The sequence below is a fragment of the Eumetopias jubatus genome, unplaced genomic scaffold, assembly GCF_037043125.1.
Source record: "Eumetopias jubatus isolate StellerSeaLion01/CBP00866 unplaced genomic scaffold, mEumJub1_p1.0 scaffold_8, whole genome shotgun sequence".
Taxonomy (NCBI): domain Eukaryota; kingdom Metazoa; phylum Chordata; class Mammalia; order Carnivora; family Otariidae; genus Eumetopias; species Eumetopias jubatus.
The window spans coordinates 90,722,601-90,744,403 of NW_028274814.1; the positions used below are offsets into that span (position 1 = coordinate 90,722,601).

At 39.6% G+C, this 21,803-nt stretch overlaps 1 protein-coding gene across 1 annotated transcript in view; it reads left to right on the forward strand.

Annotated features, from left to right (window-relative positions):
• Positions 1 to 402: 402 nt before the first annotated feature.
• Positions 403 to 21,803, forward strand: part of SRGAP1 (SLIT-ROBO Rho GTPase activating protein 1) — a 263,998-nt gene continuing 242,597 nt past the window's right edge. The window contains exon 1 of the mRNA XM_028110990.2: positions 403 to 770. Within this exon, the coding sequence (XP_027966791.1) occupies positions 704 to 770 (67 nt within the window). The 5' untranslated portion in view covers positions 403 to 703. The remainder of the gene's footprint in view (positions 771 to 21,803) is intronic.

Consider the following 21,803-nt stretch of genomic DNA (forward strand, 5'->3'; position numbering starts at 1 on the left):
CAGAGGCCCCTCGCGGCGCTGGCTGTCGAGACCTAAACTCCGCCGGGGCTGTGCCCAGGACGCATTCGAGCGGCTCAGCGGCCGCCCTCCCGACCAGCAGCGGGGACTCGGTCTAGGATTACGTTTGCTTTCGCCTGCCCGGGTGCTAGCAGCCGCCTTTGCCGACGGGGGAGCGGCGGCCACGGAAGCGGCATCCCGGTCCGGGTGGGACCCCCGAACGCCCGAGCCGGCGGCTGGAGCAGGAAGGGAGGGTCGCGGCGCCCGCCCTCCACTGCCGGCCCTGCCCCGAGCGCCCGGTGCGGGTTTCTAACAATGGTGCGGAGCGCCGGCGCGAACCCCGCGTCCGCCCAGCGGCCGTAGAGGAAGTGGCCGGCTCCGGGTGGGGTGGGCAGGGAGACGCCCCCCGCCGCTCGCTCGCCGGAGTTTGCCTGCGCACCGGGCCTCTCCGGCCCCGAGCCCGGCTCCCCGCCGAATCACCGACGGCAGCTCGAACCGGAGAGTATGGTGCCAGCGCCAGGGTTAATCTAGCCCTCGGCTCGCTTCTTTTTTCCGCCTCCTCTTCTTCCTCCTCCTTTACCTCCTGTCGGTGCTGCCTCTGGGTTCCCGGTGTGTGGGAGTACAACTCTCTGCCTCTCCAAGGAGACCGGTTTGTGACAGCCTAACAGAACTTGCCCACTGAAAGCAAACCCAGAACAGCTGGATAATGTCCACTCCGAGCAGATTCAAAAAGGACAAAGAGATCATAGCCGAGTATGAAAGTCAAGTCAAAGGTAAGGGTGGGAGCGGCTGCCTTGCTCCTTTTGTGTGCCTTCTTGTCATTGTGCTCGAGGAGTTGCATTTCTAACTTGGTGTCTGCGTTGGAAGAAGGCGGTGAAGGACAGCCAGAGCCTCTGGTTGAGCCACCCCGGGGGTTCGTACAAGCCAATCCCCGTCCCATTCCTAGTCCCGTAAAGCCCACAGGGAGCTGGAAACCGGGTGGCTTTCCCGGACTGCCAGAGCGCATCTCCACTAGGGAACTGGCTTTAACTTAACCACCTTCAGCCGGGCAACTTACATGGGAGGCAGGCGGCAGCTAGTGGTTCCTGCCCAGTTACCCTCTTCCTCCTCCTTATTATTCTTTTTAACTGGTATCTTTGTCACTATATATATATATATATATATATATAGTATATGTAGTGTGTATATATATATATATATATCTTTTTTTTTTAAGGAGTCCGGACACCAAGTGGTCTAGAGCTTTATTGAGTGCAGACGATTTTAGACATTTACACTGTTCACAATTTATTAGGGTGAGTCCGCCTTTTATAAAACAGCTCCCTAAAAGCCTGACAGCTAAGCCAAGCAGGGACTAGTGGAATCTGACTCCTCCTTTATAATGGGCCAGAATTCAGTGCCATCTTTCACATTCACACGGGCATATTGCTTTATCATTTGCAGGAAGCTACTTGCATGTAAAATGGTTTGAATGTTTAAGTAGTAGTTTCAGTCCATTTACATTGTCAGCTAATGAAGGAACCTAATTAAGGTTGATTAAGCATTTTTACTTAATGTGCCTTGTGGTTTTCAAAAATAGGTTTTCTCTCTAGTACAAGTATTTTGTGTTGCTGTCGAAGTGTTTAATGAACACATATCTCTGTTGTGTTTGTGTGGGGTTTTGTTTTTGTTTTTGTTTTTGTTTTGTTTTTGTTCTGTGGTCTCTCCTGGGTGGTTTTGCCTATTGAGACAATGGATGGAGTGTTGAGATTGCTGCTGTTATTTGGAATATTCAATGCAAAGTTAATAACAATTGCTATGGAGACACCTGTGTTTTTTCAGATACAGTCTTACAAAAGGGCGGCTGAGGGAGGCATTCCTTACTTGCCTTGGGAAAGGCAGGAACAGCCTGGGTGTTCTTTTGTGTGGTCAAGTTGTGAAAATGCTTGGAGTCCTGTGAGAGGACCTGGAGGGGGACCCTCCATCACCCGAGGGTAGATTTGGACCAACTCATCAAGGCCACGGACGTAGTGTGCAAGCCCAGGGACTCATGTTTCTTTAGGCTAACCCCAATAATGGATTTGAGCTCACTGTTGTTCAGGAAATGATTTTTAACTGCTTGTAATTAATATAATTTATACTTATAGGAACTGGTTACATTGACATGGAAGTTATATTAGCAGAGAAGTAATTATTTCCTTAGTGACAGGTAAACTTCTTAAGAAGCAGAATCTTTCTTAATGAGTGCAACACAGCCTAAAACGTTTCATTCTAACGCGGAACTCCTAGTCACCATTCCTTGTGCAGGTTTTCCACATGGCTCTTTGTGGTAGATCTCTGAGGGATGGCAGTCTGGTTTCCTTGCTGCCTGGAGCGCTGACTGGCAGAATGGACTTTCAAGTATTGGCTTAGTTATTTCTGCTCTAAAGTCATTTGTCCATGATTAAGTCCTTATATGAAAAATAATCTCATGATTAATTTCTTTCAGACCATGAATTCTGTTGTTATATGACTACTGATATGCTTGAGATAAAGGCCCTCTATGTTAAAAAAAAATCAATAAAATGGGATGTGTTGTAATGTTTAAAATGTGTCTATCAAATCCAATCCAAGAAAAAATTATGAACATGATGAGGATTATTTTTGGAACAAATTCTGTCCCATAGAAAGTGATCTTCTCCATTCTCTTCAACCTTCCTCATTTTTACATATACCTACAGTCTTCAGGCTACTTTCAGACTCTTTCCTAACCTGACCTGCCCTTCTCATCAGGACCTGTGTCCAGACTTTATCTATTTCCACTCCTCCTGTTTCTAACCCAGATCATTATATCCATATGCAGTTATGGGAATAGGGCAATACAATGGAGTCGAATTATGCACACCTTCAATGGCACCAGTTCACCTGTACTTCTAAGCAAAATCAAAAAATGAGTGGGAGAAAAATGACAGTGACATAGTGCGTGAGGCCAAGCCATCCTGCACAGTGAGAGTAGATTCCTTAGTAAGGATGTGAAATCCAGGACTCTGGTTTTGTTTTATTTGCTGAGTCCCTCTGTAAGGGTAAGCACCTTACCTTAGCAGAGTGCTAGTCCCACTGCTTAAAGGTATGTGGTTTTGGAACAACCACCTCTTTTAATTCCAACCAACTATTTCATCTGTCGATAAACAAAAGATGTGGTCTATTCGATTGCTGAAGGAAAACCCGGCTGTGCTGGACTCAGAAGAGAAGACATAGGTCTGTTCCCAACGAATAAAGTCACATATGTTGGAGTCTCTGGGTGACTTCGGGGTATGGGTGATTTCAAGAGTCAGTTTTGATTAGGTGTGCTTTTTTTTTTTAACCTTCTGACTTAGAACTTAATACTCCAGAGTACTGTTCTTTCTTTTTCTCTCCCATTTCCCTAATACCAGTTGCACGAATCTCAGAATTTCTGAGATAATGGTTTCATCTGAAGGAATGACTCCAGGTATGGGATTTTGCCACTGTGGCTGCCCGCACATGTTTTGGGAACAGACTTCATGGAATTATTCTCAACTGTGAAAAGAACCATCGTAGGTGACAATGTGTAATTTTATGTGTAAAACTGTAAATCCATCTAGTTAGATATATCATGTTGAGTAAGTCACATAGCTTCTCTCTGGCTTTTGGTTTTCTTGTAAGATGAAGAGTTTGGATTCTCTCAGTTCTAACGATCTCTGGGTCTGATTGAAGATGTTGTGTCAGTTCATATTAATCACTTAGTAAAATTTTCAAGCTTTTTGCATTTTCTTTTGGCCACCCGGTTGTGGGGAAATCATCTTTGCTTTCACTTTTTTTTTTTTTAATAATGAATTCACAAACACTGTATCATTTGAGTTCTCAGAAAATTAAAATGTAATGCAATAGGAGTATGGAAAAAACCATGTTCAGAAAAGTATAGGGCACAATTGTAAGAGGGGGTAGAATTACGAATTATACAAGTTGTCAAGGAATAGATAGGTTTAAATCAGGGACAAAAGAACCTCAAGCAGTAATTTAAAAGGAGTGTGTTAGCTAGGAGAAGAAAGACTATTGCATGTGTGTTAGTCAACTTCCCAAAGATTAGAATCCAGAGAAGTTAATCTCTTGTTTGTGGCGGCTCTTAAGAAGCCAGCTTGTCTGGAGAAGCGTATGAAACAAAAGCCAGTTGACCATGTTGCTTGTTAGCATCTGGCAAAAAGCTTAGCAGGGGAATAGATCGTAACAACTGGCTAACAGAAGGTTTGGAGATCATCTGGATTTTAGTATTCTGTGCAATGTTTGAATTCTGCAGCAAAAGTATCGTGGCACACATATAAAAAAATACTGGTTCCCATATGGGAACCAAAAGAATCAAAAGACACATTCTGTGAGGTGAAACCCATGGACTGAGTGAGAGGTTGTGTTTGTTTTTAATAATGCATGTTGTTAGTTGCTAGGAATTGACAGCTATTATTTGCAGTATTTTCCCAGGGATAATCTCATACTCATCTACATGCCATATGTACAGGAAATGCTAAGAAAATCTGTTGTTCTTCGACCACTCTGCTGCCTGAACTACAAATAGTACATTTTGGTAGCAGACGGATCGTGAGGAAATGCCAATTCAGTTTGATGTGACCCCATGTCATGCAGTAGGTTTCAACAGGAAAAAGTGCTGCCGTCACTAATATGGAACCTGTATCTACATCTGATGTTCTTTCATCTGACCTGTAATAGAAAACAGCAACAACTTAAATTATGAATTAAAACTTTATAGCTGGGAGGGACTTTAAACATTTCCTGTCCAACCCATTCATTTACACGATGCAAGGAAGCATAATGATAGAGTTACACAATTAACTGTAACCTACCTGGGGCTAGAACTTGTTTTCAGGAACAATGATTTACTTTTAGATTCCTCACAAAGTAGAGCAGGAGACAACACTTCACTGTTCAGACTTTTTTTTTTAAGATTTTATTTATTTATTCGAGAGAGAGAGAGCACGAGCAGTGGGGAGGGCAGAGGGAGGAGAAGCAGACTCTGCGCTGAGCAGGGAGCCCGACTCAGGACTCGATCCCAGGACCCTGAGATCATGACCTGAGCCGAAGGCAGATGCTTAGCTGACTGAGCCACCGGGGTGCCCCTCACTGTTTAGACTTTACCTTCACTGAAGGAACCTAGAAGAGAACAGCAACTCCTCTGCTCTGTTAACTGGAGGAGTTAATTAAATTGATTAACTGTAACTAAGTTTTGTTTTTTTTCACCAAGATCATTTCAAGAAACCACAATATGCAGGCAGTGGCTTCACATACTTGCCTTAGGATCAAGAAAAAAATATGGTGAATATGTGCAAATGTAACTTGCTTGAAATTTTGGTCAGACTAATTGGAGCTACTGCAGGAGGCCCTCTTATGTTGCTCAGAAACCCTGGTTAGTTTCCTGAACTTCAAAATATATTAAGGGATAGTTTGGGAGAAATTTTTGAGCAAAATACATCCTTCTGAAGTACAGTGAAGGTTGGCAGTTACTACAGGATGACAAATCTCAGCTTTAACAATCTGTGTTGCTTGGCTTACTCTTGTGAAGTGTTGACCAATTTAGGAGCCACACATTTTCAACTTTGGTTCTGGTTTGAGAGTCTGCTTTGTAGTGTGGCCAGACCCTTTTCTTATTTCATTCATGCTACTCATTTTCCCTTCAATTCAGACAATTAAGAATTAAGGTAAAGAAAAGGGAATAAGCTGTATGTCTCATCACTCTATTTTTGTTTTAATTTTTTGAAAAGGTGGGATTAAGGATAGTTATTTGAAGACATTTTTAATTATTTAAAAAAGTATTTTTTTTTATCTGTTGGTCCCAGTTACTTTCTAGTGTGTTGACAGCATGTATATTTGCGGTCCTGTTGGTATTTCAAGATGGGAGGAAATAGAACATGGTGTTTAAGAGCAGAGATTTTTGCCATTGATCACATGTGTGATCTCTGAGAGTCCATTTCTTCATCTATAAAATGGGGATAATAACTACTTACTTTCTTGTCTTTGTAAGGTTGCAGTGAGGTGATTTGTGGAAAGCTTTATCACAGGCTTGGCACATAATAAATAGACAGTAAAAATCAGTCCTTGTTATCTGTGTAATTTCAGTTTTCTTTACATTTTAACTGCTTCTTGTTACATTCTGACTGAGATAAGCTTTTGGAAATTCAAATACCTAATCAGCAGTCTGCTACCTGACTAGATCCCAAAGTGGGTGAGTCTTTAATCATCCTGACAAAGTCCCATGTACTTTTGGAATGAAGTGGAGCAAGTTTCATGGTGGAAATACAAGGGGAAATGTGATACGCAAACCAGAGAGATTCCCAGCTCCTTAAAGTGGATTTTATATTGTCATTATTTTTTATCCAAGTACAGGTAACAGAGCCTAAAAGCGTTATATTTACTGGACCTGGGCTGCCATGTGTTTGCTTACAACTTTTGCTTTGAATTTTCTTTACCTTTGTTCAGTGATGTATGGAAAATGGAAACTGTAGTCCATGGCTTTTATTAACCTATGGTAAAAAGGATTCTTAAGACATCAGATCAAGTCACTGATTTAATTTCATGGTCTTGAGAAAAATATATATATTCTTAAATCAATATGGAAATGAAGAATTCACTTATAACTGTGAATTTGCTTTTGCTTCATGAAACAATACTTTGATTTTTTCCCCAGCTTTATTGAAGTATAATTGACATATAACAGAAAGTACTTTTTAAAAAAAGATTTATTTATTTTAGAGAGCGCTCAAGTGCTTGAGCAGGGGGAGGGGAAGAGGGGGGGGGGAGAAAGAGAGAGAGAAAGAGAATTTCAAGCAGGTTCCACACCCACAGTGTGGACTCCACGCACAGCTCGATCCCACAACCCCAAGATCATGACCCCAGCTGAAACCAAGAGCTGGACGCCCAACCAACTGAGCCACCCAGGTGTCCTGAAAGTACTTTGATAATAAAATGTATTGTTTATGTATCTATAATACCTTTTTAGTACAGAGCTTTGTTAAACATTTATTGAATGAGTGGAGCAATCATTTGGATTGTCATTCCTTTACAGTATAAGTTAACACAGTGATCATTCAAAATTATGTAGGGTGTCCAGTAAAGTATTACCACAAAATTAAATTTAATTCAAATAGCATGTAACTTCTTTAGAATGTTGTAAAGTTAAAACCAGTCTAAATGTCCAACAGTGGGGAATAGTTAACTAAATCCCATTGGGGGTGGTTAACTAACTTGTATACGTGGAATGTTATCCAGTCATTACCAATAGTTTTTAAAGAACGTTTTGGTATGGAGAAGTATTTTATAATAATTGAAAAAAAAAAGACTATAAAAGGACATTGGAATAATAATAATTAAAAACAATCACAACTGCAGCTAACAGTTAATGAGTGTCCATGCTGTGCCGGTTACTGCTGGGGCTGCTTCCCATGAGTAGACTGAGCTCTCCGTGTACATTGCAGGCTATAATGCATGATGGGAGGAATTTCTGGTTGTTTTTCCTTCTTAGTATATGTTTTACTTCCTGTGTTTTTGGACCACAGGATACCTTGGTAAGTTTCCTGGTTTAATCCAGGAATCTCACAATAATGTAAAAATAAAGATTTCTCCTTTTTTCTTTCCTTCCCTTGTTTCCTTATTTCACCCTTTTTTCCCCCCTTTTTTCATTTTTCTCTCATACAACATTCTGAAGGTATGCCACCCAGGCCACCAGAATTGTTTTGTCTTGTTAAGTTATTTGAGTCTTCTCCATCTTGGTGCTCTGCCATCACCTGGGGAACTGCCTGATTGAAACTGGGTCTTAAGTATATCCATGTTCTAGCTTGGGGGAAGGAAAATGAGTCTTGAGGAGCACCCGCCTCAGTGTTTTAAAACCCAGGCCAGACATATACGAGACAGTTTTCACTCATTTAACTGGTGAGAATATAGTCACACGGCCCCGTCTGCCGCAAGGGAGTCTGGCAAACATAGTCTACCTAGACAGACTGGTTTCCGGCAACAGCTCTATAACCATGGCAGAAGGAGAGGAAGATTTTGGTGGACAACCAGCAGTTAGCATAAAGACAGGCTTTTTCTGGAGAGACCGTCAATTGGGGTGAAATTGTATTTTGTTTTAATTTGTATGTCTTTGATTGCTAATAAGATAGAGCATCTTTTCATGTGTTTATTGGCTGTGTGTTTTTTGTCACTAAAATACTTATTCATCTCTCTGCCCATTTATCCGCTAGTTTGTCTTATTGATTTGTGAGTTTTCTTTTTAGTGTGTTCTCATTGTTAATCTCTTGTCAGTTTTATCTGTTGCAAATATCTTTTCCCTGTTTGTAGCTTGTACTTTCAGTTATAAAAGCTATCTCTTGATAAACAGAGGTTTAATTTTTTCAGATGTATCAATTATTAATTTATGTTTGGTGTTGAAGCAATCTTTCCCTACTCTGAAATGAGAAGGATATTTGTCTCTATCCTTTTGTAAATGTTTTAAAAATTTGCTTTTGACATATAGGCTTTCAATTCATCTGAAGTTTATTTTTCATACTGTGAGCTAGGGATTATATTTTTAGTTCTTTTCATATGGATGACCAAAAAAACATTTTTTTAGCTTCATTTGCTAAATAGTTCCTTACTGTATTTTTTTAAAGTAAGCTCTAAGCTCTTTGTGGGGCTTGAACTCATGGCTCTGAGATCAAGTGTTGCATGCTGTACTGACTTGAGCCAGCCAGGTGCCTCCCAGTCCCTTCTTTTAAAAAGTGATTGACCAGCTCCTTCTGTCTTGATCACGGTTTCATACGTGCATGAGTTTATCTCTGTATACTATTGTGTTTCACTGGTTAATTTGTAGTTTCTTGCACCAGTATTACATTCTTTTAATTACTATCACTTTATAATGAGTCTTTATATCTAGTAGGCCAAATCCTCCTTCCTTATTTTTCCAGAATTATCTTGGTGATCTTAGTTTTTTCCAGATACATTTTAAAGGTTTATTTATTTATTTTGGAGAGAGAGCAAGTGCATATACAAGGGAAGGGGCAGAGAGAGAGGGAGAGAATCCTCAAGCAGACTCCCTGCTGAGCATGGCGCCTGATGCAGGGCTCAATCCCAGCACCCAAAGATCAAGACCTGAGCTGAAACCAAGAGTCAGATGCTGAACAGACTAGATGGAGTCACCCAGGTGTCCCTCTAAATGCATTTTAGAATCAGTTTTCCTTCCCTGGGAAACCCACTGGCATTTTGATTGAAACTGTGTGACATCATAACTCAACTAGAAGAGAGTTAACATCTATATAATATTAATTCTTCCTAGCCACGAGTATGAATATTTCTCCATATCTTACTGAAGGGATACTTGGGTGGCTCAGTCGGTTAAGTGTGTGCCTTCAGCTCAGGTCGTGATCCCAGGATCCTGGGATGGAGCCCTGCATTGGGCTCCCTGCTCGGTGGGGAGCCTGATTATCCCTCTCTCCCTGCCCTTCGCCCCTTCTTGTGCTCATGCTCTCTCAAATAAAATCTTTTTAAAAATTAAAAAAATAAAATACCTTAATGTAGGGGCACCTGGGTAGCTCAGTCAGTTAAGTGTCCAACTCTTGATTTCCACTTAGGTCATGATCTTGGGGTTGTGAGATGGAGCCCCATGTTGGGCTCCATGTTGAGCATGGAGCCTGCTTGAGATCCTCTCTCTTCTTTTTCCCCTCCCCCTAGTCACATGTTCTTTCTCTCTAACATAAATAAATAAAATCTTTGAAATAAAATAAAATATCTTACTGTAAAGTTTTATATTTTCTGTTTTTGTTAGATTTATTTCATGATATATTATAATTCTTATTACTAATAGTCATAAGATCTCTTCTAAAATGTGTTCTAATTGTTTTCTGTTAAACAGAAATGGAGTTTACATTAGCATATTAGTCTTATATCCAACCACTTTGCTGGTCTATTATTATATCTATATTTTTTTGTAAAAAAATTACTTGCAAATCAAGACTATTTCCCCCTTTCCAGACTTTAAGGCTTTAATTTATTTTTCTTGTATTTTTGCCCTAGGCAGAATATTGAGTACAAAGTTAATTAAAGTGGTGACTTTGGCATTCTTTTCTTGTTCTGGATTTAAAGGAATAGTTTTAAGCTCCTCCTCCCTTAAAGGATGATGATTGTTTTTGGTTTATTATATACACTCTTCATCAAGTTAAGTAAAATCTCTTGTATTTCTTGTCTACTTGAGGTTTTAATCATTAATAGGTAGCTAAATGTTATCTTTTTTCTTTTTGCATCTATTAATATTATTTTCTTTAATGTGTTAGTGTGTTGAGTAATGTCTATAGGTTTCCTATTATTAAACCATCTTTGCATTCCAGAATTAAACCTGTATTGGGGTGCCTGGGTGGCTCATTTGGTTGAGCATCTAATTCTTGATTTCAGCTTAGGCCTTGATCTCAGAGTTGTGAGTTCAAGCCCCCATGTTGGGCTCCACCCTGGGCATGGAGCCTAGTTTAAAAAGAAAACAGAACAAAACCCACCTGTCTTCATCATTATATTTTAGGTATATAAAAACAGTTGGGGGCACCTGGGTGGTCGGTCATTTAAGTGTCTGACTCTTGATCTCAGCTCAGGTCTTAATCTCAGGGTTGTGAGTTCAAGCCCCGTGTGGAACCCAGTTAATAAAATAAATTAAAAATTAAAATTAAAAAGATAAAAACAGTTGGATTCAGTTTGCCAATATTTAGGGGGTTTTGCCTCTCAATTCTTGAATGAAAAGGAAAAACAGATTTTCCTTTCTGATAATGTCCTTGTCTGGGTTCATATCTCTTATTCTTGCCTCACAGAGTGTGTTAGAGTGTATTGCTTCTTTTTCTCCTTTGTGGAAGTTTGACACTTTGGAAAATTTCTTTCCTTGCAAGTTTGGTGGAACTATTTGGGTTTAGATATTAACTTTGTGTGAAGAACTTTTTAACTCATCAGTAGTTAGTCATTTTCTTTATTAGTTATAGGATTACTTATTCTTTCTATTTCTTCTGACATCAGTTTGGATAAGTTATATTTTTCTAGAAATTTGTCCATTTTATGTTTTCAAATATATTGATATGTTAATGATAATATTCTCTTATTTTTTAAACGTGGCTGATCTGTATTGATTCAAAACATTAAATTTTTTTTTGCTTTATCTCTTGCTGAATCTTAAAAGGGGTTTGTGTGTTTTTGCTGGTTTTTCTTTTTATTTTTTTGATTATTGCTTTTATCTTTACCACATCTTTCTGATTTTCTTTAGGTTTATTTTGTTCTTTATTTTTTCTTCAGTTGGATGCATGGTACATTTATTTTTATCCTTTTTTGGTACTATAAGCATTTAAGACAATACATTTCTTTACTAATATAAATGTTATTTCTAATATAAATATTATTCCTAACAAAGGCATCTGTTCTTTTTTCCTAATAAATATTTATGATAATTCTCCTTAAAGTATCACCTGTGCTATATCTCATAAGATTTGATATGCAAAGTTTATTAGAATTAAGTTCTAAGTATTTTTAATTTCTCATAATGGTTTCTTCTTTGACCCATGAGGCATATAGGAGTATGCTTTTAAATTAAAACAAAAAAAGTGGGGATATTTAATTTATCTTTTAAAAAATATAATTACATTGTGATCTGAGAGTAATAGTGTTTGAAATTAGTTGGGGATTTTTTCTTCTTTTACTGTTCTCTGGAGGATTTCATGTAAGATTGGAATTATCTGACTCTTAAATGTTTAGTAGGACTCATCAGTAAAGGTATCTAGGTCTAGTGCTTTCATCAAGAAAAAAACATTTGTCATTGCTTCCACATTTACACATTTTCTGATTGATGAGCATAACATCATCTATAATATTCTCATATCCTTTCAGTCTGCAGTTATGCCTGTTTTCTATTAATAGCAATTGTCTGTGTGCCTTTTCCCCTTTTTTTCCTTGATTGACTTTGCCAGAGGTATGATTATTTTATTAGTTTTTTAAAGAACAAGTTTTTTGCTTCCTTGATTTATTTTTCTTCTTTTCTAATGTAAATATGTAAGCGAATAAAATTTCGTCTAAGCACTGCTGTATCCGCATTCTGCAAAGTCTTATATGTTGTGTTTTGGTCATCTTTCAGTTCTATGCACTTTCTGATTTCCATTATGATTTTTGTCTGTTTGTTTTTGTTTTTTTGTGGACTTCTATTTTTTATTATCTTTTTTAAATTAACATATAAGGTATTATTTGTTTCAGGGGTACAGGTCTGTGATTCATCAGTCTTACACAATTCACAGCGTTGACCATAGCACATACCCTCCCCAGTGTCCCTCACCCAGCCACCCCGTCCCTCCCACCCCCCACCACTCCAGCAACCCTCAGTTTGTTTCCCAAGATTAAGAGTCTTTTATGGTTTGTCTCCCTCTCTGGTTTCGTCTTGTTTCATTTTCCCCTCTCTTCCCCTATGATCCTCTGTCTTGTTTCTCAAATTCCTCATATCAGTGAGATCATATGATTTTGCCCGTAACTCGTGTTCTTTTTAAAAAATGTGTTTAAAATTTTCCAGATATACAGTTATTTCGTTACTGATTTCTAACTTAATTGCATTGATTTTCTTCTGTATAACTCTTGTATACTATTGAAGATTATAAGCCGCATCCTTTCTTGGCCCTTTCCATCCCCTTCTCCTGCTTTATATCTCTCCATAGCACTTATTATCATTAATCTATTTTATACGGACTTCATCTTATTTGGGGGCTTTTAAAATTCCTTTCTTATGTGAAAGTTGGTGATGTGATTAAATCATATTTTAAAAACATTTTATCCTTCATTTTAGTTTTAACCAGATGGGTCATGCTGGGTTATCTATCTAACTTTAATATACTGTAGGAAATAGAAGTCTAATATTCATCTTTTGAAGCTATCAATATATTATAATTTTTATTGATGAGATTTAATTGACATATAACATTAGTTTCAGGTGAACACCATGTTGTAAATATTGCAAAATGACCACCACTGTAAGTCTTATTAACATCCATTACCACACAGAGTTAGAATTTTTTTCTTGTGATAAGAACTTTCTTTTTTAAAGTAAACTCTGTCCCTGACATGGGACTCAAACTCACAACCCCGAGATCAAGAGTTGCATTCTCTTCCAACTGAGCTGGCCAGGTGCCCTGAGATGAGAACTTTTTTTTTTTTTAAGATTTTATTTATTTATTTGACAGAGAAAGAGAGAGAGAGCACAAGCAGGGGATGCAGCAGGCAGAGGGAGAAGCAGGCTTCCCGCTGAGCAGGGAGCCCGATACGGGACTCGATCCCAGGACCCTGGGATCATGACCAGAGCCGAAGGCAGACGCTTAACCGACTGAGCCACCCAAGTGCCCCCCGAGATGAGAACTTTTAATATCTACTCTCCTTAGCCCCTTTCAGACAATTTATTTTAAATTTTTCCAATATCAATTTCTATTTTAGCACAACAACCCTATAGAATATATAGTTCAAGTTACCGTTAGAAGAACTAGTCTTGTGTTTTTTCTTAAAGAGTATTACAGGATCTGGTCATTACCACCTAGAGTAATATGCAGGATCAATGCACTAAGGATATACATACAAGAGAGCAAATAATATTACACTAACAGTTTTAAATTCTTCACATACAGGTTTGGAAAACTCCAGCATATATGGCTTCTAGGGATGGAAATGTGTAGTGAAGACTCCAGTAACGGGCAGAGCATGAAAACATCCACATTTTATCAATAATCTAAGCTGCTGTTGGAGAATCTCTGGGGTTTTGCTATTGCTAATCATCCAGGCTCTGCTCTTTCATTCTTGCAGTTTGCAGGTGACAGTTTCTCCTTTCCTGCGGAACTACTTCTGCCATTTCAGCCATTGGAGTTCTCCTCCAAAGCTGGCTGCAGAGAGCTTTGATGATCCAGGGCCCCCTGGAAGAGGTAGCACCCTCCAGCCTTCTTGGCATCACAGCAGAGTAACTGAACCATCATCATGAGAGCATTTACAAAGCTTCCCGCAATAATTCTCAAAGTGCTGGATGTTCCAGTTTTTGGGCTGTCATTTTTCACCTCTTTCTCAGTTGGTCTATGGAAGACCTCTGGACTTTTGCCCTTTGCCTTTATTGTTTTGAAGGTGTGGCTTACAAAAACAGCGCCCTCCCTCAGACCTCTAGCAATTAAGATAGAACAATAGGTGTCTGCTTATCGTACTTAAGTCAGACAATTTTCACTTCTGAGGAAGTCCAGATTTTAGTCTGGCTGTGAAATTAGCGTGTTTGAAAAATGGAATTACGCCTCCGAACACTTACCAAGGAGAGTGAGTGGGGAGAAGTCAGGCTGCTCATCTTGTGATGAGGTCTTGGCCAGGTGGCCTGTTTTGCTGTCCGGTCAGTGTAGTTCACAAAAGTTCTCCTGTGAGGATCACTGATGGCTTTTCCTTGTGCCTTGTACTGACTGTCTACAGTTTGAACACAGTCTAGTCAAATTATAATCCCCAGGCATCAGGAGGAAGTCTGGCATTCATAGCCAAAGGTGTGACCGTTGTAGGACTGAGTGCTGCCTGCTGCCCATCCTTGGAGGAGAGGTAGGTGAGGAGAGCTAGGTCAGAAGAGCCACCTGTTTCAGAAGGCGCAGGTTGAGCAGCACTCCAGAAAGCGGAGGGCTGTTCTCTGGTGGACTTTGAGCTCGACTAGTTTGCTCGTATTTCTTCTTTGTGCCCACTTCTCCTTTTTCTCTTCATCATTGCAGATGACTGGTGCATTCCTTACTGATAACATGGCACAGAAAGCTGGCAGGTTCTGAAACTTAGAAAGGGAATTTTTAGATTTTGTGACCCTCAGCAAGAGTTTTCTGGGTACACTGCTACAAAAAGAGAAAGAGCTAATGAATGCCTTTTCAAATGGCCACTCCATTTTTAAGTTGAACTTCTATTGCAATTGTATTCACAGTGTTTACAGGGACTCTCACATGTGTCACCGAAAGTTTATGTTTGAAAGATTGCCAGGCTGTTTTTCTAGAGTTTAGAGTTTTAATTATACCCATTTTCCTGCATTCTCCAAATACCTAACATACAAATAGATATCTCTTGTTTGAAGCTGGGACATCTCCTTCCTGCAGTTAAGTTAGCATTGTAGTCTCTTTCTTTTTTTTTCTTTTTTTAAAGATTTATTTAGTACAGAGAGAGAAAGAGAGAGAATGGGGGAGGGGCAGAGAGAGAGAGAGAGAGAGAGAGAGAATCTCAAGCAGGCTCTCCGCTGAGCAAGGAACCTGACACCGGGCTTGACCTCAAAACCCTGAGATCATGACCTGTGTCAAAAAGAGTCGGATGCTCAACCCACTGAGCCACCCTGGCACCCCTATAGTTTCTTTTCTGTCAGGCATTGCAGTTGCTCAGTGGTCATGGAATTAAATTGTGAAATAATGTACAGAAAGCTCTTGCACTGTGAAATACGATAAAAGTTTCTTTTATTGCCTTTGCAGTCAGTGGATGTTTCTGACATTCTCATACTGCCATGTCCCATTTTCAGATAACCACATAATACTCTGAAATACACATGCTCACATAGATCTATATGTTTTGTGTAGCATAGGAATTTATAGTTTAATGGCCTTGGGAATCAGACTGCCAGGGTCTGAATCCTGGCCCGGCCACTCTCCAGCTATTTTAACTGTGGGCCAATTACTTACTCCCATCCTGCCTTGCTTCCTTGCCTGTAACATGGAGATAATAATAGTGAGTGGAGGGGGGCTGGTGGTGAGGGCAGTGAAAGAATTCACCCAAGACGGAACAAAGGAGATAGAAGTCTATTGAATGCACTGCAAGGGAGCAGCTGGGAGGGCAACAGCGGAGAGACTGCTGGTTAGACTGCCACCAGGCGATGGTGAGGGGCCGCAGTTATAGGGTGCAGTGAAAGCATATGGGGGCATAAGGAATTTTCCCTTTTTTGGTAATCTTAGGAACTGTGCCTGGTTGTAAGTAGCTTATTGGTCAGTTAGGGCCTTTGGCTATTCCAAGGGTGGGGAGGGAGGCTCATGTAATACACCTGCTTGTATTCAGCTCAGTGATCTCTGTGGGGCCTTTGGCCTTGCCCAAGTTTGCATTGCTCAAGCCTATTGCCTAAAAGTGGCCTCTACACTTACCTCAGAGCATTGTTAAGACAAGTAGAGTGTTGAACAAACAAACTGGCACACAGTAAGTGCTCAGAAAATGTTAGTGTATTACCACTTTATGAACTCTGGCTCAGGAAGCAATAATAATGAAGTTATGGAGGACTTAGTAGGCAAAAGGAGACTAAGGAGACAAGAGGACTAAATGTGATATGGAGTCTTGCATGGGATCTTGGAACAGGAAAAAGACATTAGGTAAAAACTCAGGACATCTGAATAAAGTATGGGCTTTAGTTAATTTTCCCAAAATACTAAGAGGAAGAAAATAAAACAATTGTTTTTAAAAATCCCATTTATATAACTTCTTTGATTATAAAGAACTTGTTGGTTAAAGTACAGAATTGGTAAGGCAAAAAATGGAAATTCTCAAATGGATTGGAATATATACCTCCAATGGCATTGTTTGTATTCACATTCATAATATTTATACATTAATCTCTCTGTGTACTTATTTAACAAATGTGGTCATTTGCAGAATAGTTAATATTGCTCAGCACTGTATCATCTATAGCGTGCTACTCAGAGTTGGTCCCTAGACCAGTGCTGGGCAGCAGACTATTTATTACCAGTCCATGAGGAGACAAGGTGCATCATGGTACTGCTTTCTTTATCCCAAAAGTCTTGCTACAAATTAATGTCAGCTAAACTAAGCTGTGATTAGTGATGTGATGATTTAGGTTCCGGCACAAGCTCTTTATCGCATTATGGATCTGGAATGAACAGTTCACCGACCTTCATTGGAGTGGTATTGGTCTGCAGCATTCCATAGAAGTATATCGAGATCTGCCTGATCCCTTTAATAGCTGATACCATTATTTGTTCTTTGTTGATTTAGAGAACAAGCTTGTCCTTCAGTGTAGGAGTGGTGGCCACTTACTAATGGCCATTGGTACTTTAAACATCATTATTTTCAGGGATTGGGCTTCCTTTAGAGAGGCAGTGTGGTATAGAGGTTAGTATCTTGGATAAATCCAATTCAAATTGTGGTTCCTCTGTAACCTCAATTTTCCAGTTTGATAATGGGTGTGATGATTACATCTATTTTATAAGAGTGTTGTGAGGAATAAATGAGTTTATACCTGTAAAGAAAGAGTTTAGCACTGCTCTTGGCAAGTGATAAGGGTTCAATAAAAGTGAGCTGTTGTAATATTATTATATACTACTACCTGAAGCTATTGTCTTAATTAGTGGCAGTTTTTTTCTTAAATGATTTAAAACTCACTCATCTCCGGAGAGATGAAAATTACTTAGCAGACTTAAATCTTACAAAGCAGACACAAAAATGTAAATTTTAATGGTTCTTTAGAAAAGCAATAGGAGACATATAGCCAATCTCCACAAGCTATACTGGGCCCAATTGTATTGGTAAACTTCTTATGACATTTAGTTACAAAGAAGTACTTTGTTATAATTCTTTGTCTTATTGTTAGAGAACCTTGCTGGTTAACGTTTTCTAGGTGTGTATGAATGTAGCTATAGTAGATTGCTCTACCATTAACCTGCACTAGTTAGTTGTTCCTTAAGTGTTGCCAAAAATAAATCTGCCACATGGATGAAGAGAACCGTAGTTATTCCAGCTTTTGTCAAAGGCCTAATCCTCTCTTTTGCTTCCAGATAGGATATATCTGTATAGTATGTTTATGTGTGTTTGTTTCTTTGCTCCCTTTGAGCTTGGCAGCACCCTTCCTAAAGAACACCTGAAACAGCAGCTTACAGGTCTTCCATAATTAAACTCTGATTTCTCCTCTGCGTTAACCTACAGGTATTCACTATTCCATTAAAGTCTATTACTTGATTGTTTTGAGCTAAGACCTAGTCTCCCCTAATAATGAATCAGAAGAAAGCTTGGGTCCACCCTTATGCTTCTGATCTGATGCAGAATGCCTGATTACAGTATCAGTGTCTCCTGCAGTTACCACTGCCACTGCTTACAATACCAGCAGCTCACATTTATGAGGGTGTTTCTTTTAAGGAAGGTCATATTGGTGTCACCTTACAGATTGAGAAAATGAAACTCAAAACTTAGAAACTTGCAGTACTTTCCCCAAGATCACACAGCTACTGGATGTTGGAATCACCACAATTCAAACCTATGCACCATCTATTCCATAGAGCTACGTGAAGACACTGCACTATATGAGAGGCTAAATGCTTAGATTTCATGTCACTCACTCTCTTTAAACTTAGAGAAAGCTAGGAAGAATGATTGCCATTTTTGTCTTAATAAACAGAGTTGATGATATCAATTCAGATAGAAGTCTTTGTTGTTCAACAACTATGTACTAATATGAAATTTTTGTCTTCTTATCTCAATGGATTTCTTGAATCTCATTGTGGGGTTGCCTCTTTGTATGTAACAGAAAAGGCATTTTGGGGAGAAATATTTAAAAATCTGAACGAGAATATTCTTGCCAAATTTAGTGCCCTGTTCCTAGGGATGAGAATCTCTGCCTCAGCTCTCCTGTTATTCCCACCAAAAGGCCTTGCTGGTTCCCAAGTGAAGAGGCCCTGCCCTGTCTTGATTTCTCCTGAGAAAGAAGTTGTATCTCTCTAGCTAGTTCTCTAGATTTACCCAAGACTTCACTTTTTGTTGCTATTGTTCCTCTTTGAGCAGGTGTTGAGGCTTCTGGTAGACCCTCTCAGGGTCTTAGGTTTCATGTCACTCACTCTCTTTATAGGTCAGAATCACCTAGAGGGTTTGTGTAAGCAGTTTGCTGGGCCCCACACCCAACCCTAGAATTTGCATTTCTTACAAGTTCCCAGGTAATGCTGATGCTTTTAGGTCGGAGACCACACATTGGGAACCATTGCTGTAAAAATCAAAGCAATTTTGTTACTTCCTTAAGTTAGCCAATTTAGATGCTAATTTTACTGCCTATTTCCCTAAGATCTTTACCTTTCTTACAATTGCTCTCAATTCCTGTAAATGGACATCAAATCATGGCAGTTTAAACTAAGAATATGAGAAAATGCATGCAGCCCTCTGCTTCTTGCTTTGCTTCCCACCCTCCCTGCCAATCGTCATAATTCGTTAGTTTCTCAAATTATAAAAAACCTTTCACATCACATCTGGTAAATTGAAAACTAAAGTGGGAACATGATGAGCCCTTAAGAAATAAAGCTTGAATTTCCTTACAAATCTGCATGAGCTTTTGAACTAAGGAAAAGGAACACAAGGCAAAGTAACCTTTTCAGGACCTCCTGTGGCCCATTTCCATTTCCTTCCTTGGCCACCAACTCTTAGGGCAGTCAGGAGACCTGACACCTAACTCTGGAGCTACTGAAGTGCACCTTTTACTGTGGGTTATGGTTAATTCAGGCTAGTGTAAGGATGGAGTTTTTCTGTAAACAGGAAATTTTATTATGTTTCATGAGGGCTTTTATTTGATTTTAAAACAATCTTGGATCCACTGATAATTCATGAAATTGCTATAGCAATAGTTACATACATAATAATTATAACATGTGAGAGTTAGGCTCTGAAGTCAATCAAACAATAAGGAGAAAAACTAAACAAAATTACTCTTGAAAATCCTAAAGTTACCACGTTACCAAGAATTGCATCTGTGAAAGCTCAGAAGCCAGAAAACTAACTTGTGTGTGTATGTGTTTTAAGTAATCTCTACACCCAATATGGGACTCGAACTCATGACCCCAAGATCAAGAGTCCCATGCTCTTCTGACTGAGCCAGCCAGGCACCCATGTTTGTTTTTGCTTATAGACTATGGCTTCACACTTGCATGTGGCCAAGGTCTAGTTGAAAGAGCAAAAAGACATTGAGGGAAAAAGATTTTCCTTCCTCCCCAGCTCCCTTACAATTAAATAGGGACATACAGTTTAATTCCAATAAATTTAATGTGCTTGTAATGTGACTCCACTATAATGTTAAGATAGTTTAAACTTTTGATTCTGAGTCATTGACTTAAATTCTTTTACAGTCATGCTGGAATTAAATATTATTCATTCATTCAACAGTTATTTTTTTTTTAAAGATTTTGTTTATTTGACAGAGAGTGTGCATGCACAAGCTGGGGGAGCGGTAGGCAGAGGGAGAAGCAGGCTCCCCGCTGAGCAGGGAGCACAACGTGGGGCTCCATCCCAGGACCCTGGGATCATGACCTGAGCCAAAGGCAGATGCTTAACCGACTGAACAACCCAGGTGCCCCCAACAAACAGCTGTTGAATACCTCCTTTACCACACTGTAGACTCTCCAAGTGCAGATGTTTTTTAATCAAGGTACCTGCTTTGCCTTATAGTAGTTGCTCAGTCAGTGTTCATTGAATTAATACCTAATGAAACACAGCCTGTGCCTTTTTATGGATTGTGCTCTAGATTTAGAGATGGAGAAGTAAACAAAGATTTGCTAAATGGTATGTTAGAGGTGTTTTGAATTTATGGGAGCATTGTGCAGGAAGAAATTAGTTCTGCCTGGGAGAGAACAGTACACACTCATGGGAGAGACATTTGAGCTAGCCTTGATGGATGAGTAGGAGTGCTCTAGGAAAGGAAGGGCATTCCAGGTGAAGGAGAGTCTCTTCAAGTGAGTGATTCTGGTTTTTCCTTTTTAGGAGGTGTTAGATTAGTGTTTTAAATGCGTTGAGCAGAGTAAAGAGTTAAGAATAGAAAGGTGTGTATTGGGCACGTATTACATGCCTGACAGTGTGCCTGTTTTGCACGCACTATTTTGTTTGAATCTCACAAGAGACACATGAGGTAGATGCTGCTAGTTCCATTTTCCAGATTAGAGAGTTGAGGAAAGTTTATTTTGCTAGAGATGACCTAGTGAGATGACAGCCATTATGCCTTATGTTCTTACATGGCATTCAAGCAGTTTAGACTTTGTGGATGGTGAGAAGCCATTGAGGGTGAAAGGATGAGGTTCTCGGGTACTGGTAGACTAGAAAAGCCCGAGCAGGGAGGCCAATTTAAAAGTCTTGTCTACTGTGGCATATTGAAGACTTCAGTTCTGTCCTTGACCTCGAGGGTGGAAACGTTGAGAGATAAGGAGATCTGAGAAGTGGAATCTAGAGGACTTGACCCATGGGAGAAAGAAGTCAACGATCAGGTTTACAGAGGGGAGAACAAGATGCACGTTGATGGGGGCACCTGGGTGGCTCAGTCGTTAAGCGTCTGCTTTTGGCTCAGGTCATGATCCCAGTCCTGGGATCGAGCCCCGCATTGGGCTCCCTGCTCCGCGGGAAGCCTGCTTCTCCCTCTCCCACTCCCGCTGCTTGTGTTCCCTCTGTCAAATAAATAAATAAATAAAAATCTAAAAAAAAAAAAAGTCACGGTGATCTGGTGGAAAACAGTGTCGTGATTATTTGTCTCCTTTCAAACATTGTGTTTTTTCTGTGTATAATAGCAAAATATATTAGCACAGTAGTACAGGTACATAATTTCTAAATATAGAAATGGAAACCCATTGAGATTATGCTCACTTTTTCTTTATGGGGTGTACCATCAAACAAGTTTGGAAGCTGCTGATTCCAGCGTCTCCAAGAGATGGGTCCCCATCCACTGGGACAAGAAAGATTGAATAGGTGAGCTGAAAAGATGACTATCTGTATTTTTATTTCTGTAGATGATTATTCCATGTTCTTTTGCATCTCAGAATAATCCAAAACATCTTTAAAGTTGGATTAACGATACT